Source organism: Mastomys coucha, unplaced genomic scaffold, assembly GCF_008632895.1.
Source record: "Mastomys coucha isolate ucsf_1 unplaced genomic scaffold, UCSF_Mcou_1 pScaffold5, whole genome shotgun sequence".
NCBI lineage: Eukaryota > Metazoa > Chordata > Mammalia > Rodentia > Muridae > Mastomys > Mastomys coucha.
The window spans coordinates 112,704,809-112,711,490 of NW_022196911.1; the positions used below are offsets into that span (position 1 = coordinate 112,704,809).

Below are 6,682 nucleotides of genomic sequence, written 5' to 3' on the forward strand. Positions count from 1 at the left end.
GCGGCCTGATGAGGGCTTCACTCCTGACCTAAGTCTAGGCGGCCTGATGAGGGCTTCACTCCTGGCCTTGTATTTGCCTCTCTTTGGCAGGATCAAGTGCCCAGCATCTTAATTTTTGCCCTGGGTCAAAAAGTCACCCTCCAGCAAGTTCCATTCCTCACATACTACAGTGATTGATTCTAAGTTCCTTTGGGTTGGGGCAAGCTAATTTGGCAGAACGTGAGTGCCCAAATTGGTCTCTACCTATCCCTAAGTTCTTGAGCCAAGGCATTTTACATGAAATGAGAACAGTGTTTGAGGAGTGAAGGGCAAAGGCATCGTCCCCTCATGGAGTGGGGCTGACTTTAGCCAAAGTCACTACAGCACACAGCCTACACCCCAACCCCAATCAGGGTCATGTAGAGGAGATAAAGTGGGGCTGGAGAGATGGCTCAGGAGTCAAGAGCACTGGCTGCTCTTCCAGAGGTCCTCAGTTCAATTCCCAGCAACCACATGGTGGCTCACAACCATCTGTAATGCGATTTAGTGCCCTCTTCTGGCATGCATCATCTATGTACACAGAATACTTATACACAAATAAGTAAAACTCAGAAAGAAAAGAAACAAAGGCTTGTCTTGCTGGGTGGTGGTGGCGCACACCTTTAATCCCAGCACTTGGGAGGCAGAGGCAGGAGGATTCCTGAGTTCGAGGCTAAGCCTGGTCTACAGAGTGAGTTACAGGAGAGCCAGGGCTACACAGAGAAACCCTGTATTGAAAAAACAAAACAAAACAAAAAAAGGCTTGTCTCATTCCCAGTGCTGGAAATGGAGCAGGAAAGGACGTGGGCAGACGCAGTAGTTGTGGCTAGACCCTAAGTTTTGTCTTTAGGTGTTCGTAGAGCCTGGTGGGAGAGGGCGTGCTTAGTCCAAGGGTTAGTCCCTGCACAGAGCAGCTGCCTCCATCCAGTGGCTCGGGCCCCATTGAATGGGCTGAGTGCAGGTTGTAGCCCAGCTCCCTGGATCCCAGCAGCTGGTAGCAGAGGGCTCAAGGTTTTAAGTGTTAGGGTTTGGGTCCAGAGGTAAACCCGACCCCATCCATCAGCCTGGCCATCCGATCCTGGGAACTGGGAGTGCTGGTGAGCATGCAGGTGTGTCCGCCATGTTTAATGTGGTGAATCCCTGATGATGCAGGAAGGCACAGGATCCAGTGCCAAACGAGAGAGAGGGCAGAACTCAGCCTTGGCTAGTGCTTGGGCTTCCTGGCGCCTGCTTCAGTAACCAACCCTGATGTCCCCCTCCCTGAGGACATCCTGCAGTTCAGTGGTGATGCTAAGGCTGGTAAGCAGCCACCTGGGAGAGGCAGTGACAGGGCCACAGTTCAGAGCATCAGCCTTCATCAGCATACTAAGTTTAAGTACACATTTAGTAGAAGCTTTGTTGGAGTCCTGGTGTGGCTGGCACACCTGGGGACTCTCCTGTCCCAGCACAAGAATAGCCTGGGCTCTGCTCTGATCATGGTGCTTCTCCCTGAAGGCTATGGGTGGACCAGGATGGCCATGTGGAGTTAACCTGGTCCTAACCACAGAGACCAACCGCAACTTTGAGCTCCCCATTTCCCAGGGACCTCAGTGACTGCAGTTTCTACCCTGTCAGTGACACTGGCACTCAGATCCTGGAGTGCAAGACTGGGTGGGACGTCAGAGAAGAAGCTGGTCCCCAGTCCAGTCTGGTACAGGGCTCTGTGGCCTATGAGACTAGTCTACTCCTCTCTACCCCATCACAGTCTCATGGCAGCTGAATGGCACAGAGCAGCATAGATTCTCCATCTCCCACCAAGTAAGTCCATCTCTAGTCCCCCAGGAGGATCTTCACAATCCAGTGTCACAGCTCCACCAATCACAGTCACTCCACAGTAGCTGGCTCCTGTCACTTCAGTCTTTTCTCCACAGCCAGAGCAGGCTACTGTGTCTGGGCCAGGAGTGCTCAACCAGAGGTTCATTCACAAAGGCAACTGAAGAGGCAGCCACCCAGTCATATGCACGAACCCACCAGATGGTGAATTGGCAAAATGCTGCCAGGAAGCTCACAGTTGCCACTCCGTGAACCCTAATGTTTCTGGAGTGAAATGATGGATGGAGATGATCTGTAGTCATTTTCCTGCTGTGAGGTGCTGCCAAGTACATCTCTTTCCACGAGGAAAACTCACCCAAGTCTAAGGCCCTCTTTAACTGGAGGCCATCTAATGTGCTTCTAAAGGCTAAGGAAGCCTGTGCGTTAGCTTTCTCCCCTTCCTGCCTACAGCTTCTGTGGGCTCTAGTCTCTCTCTTCATAGGTCACCTTTTTTGCATCTCATCCCTTTCAGCAAAGCAGCGATAAACTCAAGATTGTGTCAAGAGAGAAGATACAGTTCATGACTTGAAAGCTCAGGTCCAGCATCCATGCCCTGCCTCCAGGTGACAAAGTCTACTTGAGAACAGACCGGTAGGGCCTGGTAGAGGGGAGGAAATGCCTTTTTTTCAACTGAACCAGAACACAGAGCTCAGGTCCGTCCTGGTGCTGCTGGGTCCCAGGAAGACACTGCTGTCAGTTGATGTGTGTAAGGGTCGCTGTCCCCAAACCACGGAGTGTATTGCCTACAAAGTGACAGTGCTGCCCGGGGACCCTGTCTTCCACTCCTCCCCCATGCAGGCTCTCAGTAAGATGTGCTCCCTCAATTCCCTGCCTCATTTAGTCACCAAGACTCTGCGGGTCAGGCCCAGGCTGCCCCACTTCTGCCAGCCGGCTGCTGCTTCAGCAGTCACTGCTTTGCCCCAGCGCCATGGTTGCTACCCACATACAGCCTTTGAGACAAGAGCAGCCCCAACCCTGGGCCCAGAGGAGAGTGAGTGATCACGAGGACCCAGGACCCTTCACCTACCCATGGAAGGTAGGCAAAGCCTAGGGACCATTCGGTAGTGGAGGGCCATGAGGACGAGGCATGGAGAGATTGAACAGAGCAGAGTGACCAAGCTTGAATGGCTGGGCTTGCTGTACTGATGGCTCCCAGTGTTTACTCTGCTGGTGCCTGGCTCTGGGCCCCACTTTGTCCTCCTGAGGTAGGAGCAGCTTTGAAGTAGGAGGACAGATTCATCCCCCTAAAGGCCTTGATGGCACCTGGGAGAAGTCCATGCCTGGCAAAGCTCTCAAAGAGGGTGTTTTCCCCACTGGAGGAAGCTTAGGATGGGCACAAACTCTAGTTAGTTGAGCATCTAAAGAAGTGAGGCTCTGCCAGGTGATGGTGGCACACGCCTTTAATCCCAGCACTTGGGAGGCAGAGGCAGGCGGATTTCTGAGTTTGAGGCCAGCCTGGTCTACAGAGTGAGTTCCAGGACAGCCAGGGCTACACAGAGAAACTCTGTCTCGAAACCCACAACCCTACCACCACCACCACCAAAAAAAAAAAAAAAAATAGAAGGGACGCTCTGGACCAAGAGTTCCTGCCTTTGATCACTGTTCTGGAAGAACATTCTTTTCTGACAGTAGCTCCTGGAGGGGAAAGAGTTCAAGGAGGGGCCGGGCTACAGTTGCTGACCACACCTTCCTCGTGTTTGTGGCCGTCTGCCTGCGTGTGAGCATGCGCAAGTCTGATCCAGTCCCTGGCAGGGTCTGTGCACATGGCCTAGTCTGTAACAGAGTGGGCCTAGAGGCACAGACCTGCGATATGGCCTATTTCTCTTTGAGCCCATTCACATCCGTGGGCTGAAGGGATGAAGGCAGACCAGGGTGGAGCCTGCCATCCTGTTCTTAGTATCCACATGGCAGCTGGGGCGCCCATCTGTCTTCTTTATAATCTCTTGCCTCAGAAGCCCTCTTGTGGCCCTGGCCGGATGCACTCCATCATGAAACCCAAGGCGTGAAAGGACCTATGTTCTGGGTGAGTGCTAGCGTGGCAGATGATGGCCGCAGGGAAGACGCAGACACAGGACTATTTGGGGGCAGGGTTCCTGGGTGGGGCACACAGGTCTCTGTTCCGAAGGACTCCACACTCACCCGGCTAGGAAGTGTTACCACTGGTTTATGACTCCGATGGCATGCCAGGCATGCTGGTGGAATGGGCAGAGGCACGGGCAGACTTAAGCAGAGGTGTCGAAAAGGCGATCGATCATGTCGCCCACCTGCTCCACACGGTACTTGATGTACTTCTCCGGGTTTTTGGTGAAGGGCACGCTGCCATACCTGACCAGGCACCGTGATGAGAGGTCAGGGGAAGGCCGGCTCCACCCTCAACTTGACATACCTCTGACAGGTGTGGGTGGGCCTGAGTAAAGTCCCAAAGCCCAGAGAACCAAATGTGCTATCTACCCCATGACCCCATGACCCCTTCGTGTTTCCCTAAGAAAGAGCACGTGGGCCCAGGAGGGGATGGGCTCACCTGTGCAGAAAGGCCCCATAGGTCTCCTTGACAATGTTTTTCTGAGCCTGTCGAATCTTGTCTCTCTGCTCTGTGTCTGGAATGGCCCAGGCCTTCTGAAGCCTGCACAGCTCTTCGAGTCCATCATTGAACCCCTGACCGCCAAACAGGTAGGAAGGAGGGACCAAGAGACAAAATTCAAAATTAAGGCTGGGTATGGTGGTACACACCTCTCACCCCAGCACTAGGGAGGCAGAGGCAGGTGGACAGATCTCTGTGAGTTTGAGGCCAGCCTGGTCTACAAAGCAAGTTCCAGGATAGCTAGGGCTACACAGAGAAACCCTGTCTCAAAAAAACAAAACGAACAAACAAAAAAACAACTAACAAAAAGTGATAAAAGCTTTGTGTCCCTGTTGCCACCACCGCCACCACCGCCCGTGCAGGGAAGACTCTGACTCACCTTGAAACGTTCCTTAATCATCTGCCGCTCCTTGTCCCGGAGCTGAAGGTCCAGAGAGCAGAAGAAGACAGCAGAGAATGCTTTGCTCAGAGCAGAACCACTCTGTCCTCTCGGGTCCCAGGCACTGTGTGCCCCACCCTCTCCTGCTGTCCTCATGGCCGCCCGCCTCTCGGCTGATGCTTGTCCATCTTTTCTAAGACATAAGTATCCCCATCTGCTCGATACCCGTTTCTCGCACAGCCCTTGGGCTTTACCTTGACTCCAGGCTGGAACACAGGTAGATTCTTCTCTGCGATGTAGTCAGTCACCTTTAGCCAGCTGCCAGACAGCAGGGTGAGAGGACAGGGAGGGGCAGCTTCAGACAACTGCTTCTTCCCTAAAGTCTGCTTGCTTTGCTTTCAAAGCTCTCAAGCTACAGAGCGTGGGGGTCAAGAGTGAGCAAAGCAGAGAGAGCTCTCCTTGGGAACAGACAGTGTTTAAGCTGACAATTAAGAACAGGAAGCAGCAGGCGCTCAATAAACTGAACAAATGCTATCGACTGCAGCTCACATCAATATTGTGGCAAATTAAGACAGAGAAACAGATGGGGAAAGCGGCCAGATAAACAGGAAGGAAGCGGGAGACACTCAGAAAGAAACAGGCGGGGGAAACTGAAGGACCAGAGAAGTAGCCAACCTTCCCAAGCTCAAGGGCTCTCATGACCCTGCTGTTCTCTAACTTTGACAGTTCGCTCTTCAGCTACTCTTAGCCAGGACGCTTGGCAGACCACCTGAAGAGGCTCTGTGGTCCCCATGGAGCAGCTACCAAGGGTGTGTGTGTGTGGTTGGGGGGAACGACACAGAACTTCCCTCTCCTTCCCCATGAATTACATTTAAAAAATGAGCAGAGAGAAGAAGCATGCTAGGGACTCAGCTCAGTGGCAGAGCCCACACTCAGCTCTAGCTTTAAGCCCACCCAAAATAAACTCCAAGGACAGAAAAAGAGATGCAACACGGTTACCAGCTGCAATGTCGGGCCATCGCTGCGGACCTCACTCTACGAGGGGCTGAGAAGGAGGTGCGTGGGCTCAGGGATGCTGCTGGCTGCTTACCTGCGCTGGTAGGTCTGGATCTGCTGCTCGATGTGCTCCCGGTAGGAGCGCTCAGCAGCCTTCTGGGTCACGGCCACCAGCTGGATCAGCTCAGACCTAGGGGAAAAGGAAGAGGGCCTGGCAGCAGCACTGGGATGGAGGCCTCCCATCCTAAGCCTTCCTGAGCAGAGAGAGAAACTGAACTCCCAATCCTAGGAGACCACATGGTGCGTCCAGCCCTGGAGGGGAGAGCTGGCAGGACTGCCCAGCTGAGGCAAGGCACCTACTTCTCCAGGGACTTGAGGATGTAGTTGTAGTTGTTGTGTAGAAAGATGGCACTCAGTGCTGGATCCTCATACACCTTGGACTTGCTTAGTAAGTTCAGCTGCAGGTTACCCAAGACTTTGCCTGTACAGAGAGACGGGGCTACATCCACCAAAAGTGCCTGATCCAAATGACCCAACTGTAAAAGGATCTTTTATTCGGCCCGATGTAACTGTTATCTCAGAGGCTTGCTGCCTCTGTCTGCTAACACAAGCTTGGGAGCTTCCAGCCTCCATACAATCTAATCTAAGCTTAGGACGGTCTCAGCCTCCCAGACTCACTGCTGCATACAATCTAATCTAAGCTTAGGATGGTCTCAGCCTCCCAGACTCACTGCTGCATACAATCTAATCTAAGCTTAGGATGGTGTCAGCCTCCCAGACTCACTGCTGCATACAATCTAATCTAAGCTTAGGACGGTCTCAGCCTCCCAGACTCACTGCTGCATACAATCTAATCT

At 53.0% G+C, this 6,682-nt stretch overlaps 1 protein-coding gene and 1 long non-coding RNA gene across 8 annotated transcripts in view; both read right to left on the minus strand.

The window, feature by feature from the left end:
- Positions 1-622, minus strand: part of LOC116078792 — a 1,151-nt gene extending 529 nt beyond the window's left edge. Inside the window, exon 1 of the long non-coding RNA XR_004113628.1 lies at positions 29-622. This is a non-coding gene — a long non-coding RNA (uncharacterized LOC116078792). The remainder of the gene's footprint in view (positions 1-28) is intronic.
- Positions 623-3,967: 3,345 nt separating this feature from the next.
- Exoc7 (exocyst complex component 7) overlaps positions 3,968-6,682 on the minus strand; it is a 20,024-nt gene continuing 17,309 nt past the window's right edge. For 6 of the 7 annotated variants that reach the window (XM_031351516.1, XM_031351513.1, XM_031351518.1 and 3 more), the window contains 6 exons: positions 6,186-6,306; positions 5,920-6,015; positions 5,084-5,147; positions 4,830-4,871; positions 4,391-4,524; positions 3,968-4,194 (listed from right to left, as the gene is read on the minus strand). In XM_031351516.1, coding sequence (XP_031207376.1) covers positions 4,092-4,194; positions 4,391-4,524; positions 4,830-4,871; positions 5,084-5,147; positions 5,920-6,015; positions 6,186-6,306 — 560 coding nt within the window. In that variant the 3' untranslated portion in view covers positions 3,968-4,091. The remainder of the gene's footprint in view (positions 4,195-4,390; positions 4,525-4,829; positions 4,872-5,083; positions 5,148-5,919; positions 6,016-6,185; positions 6,307-6,682) is intronic. The other variant, XM_031351519.1, reaches the window with a different exon arrangement.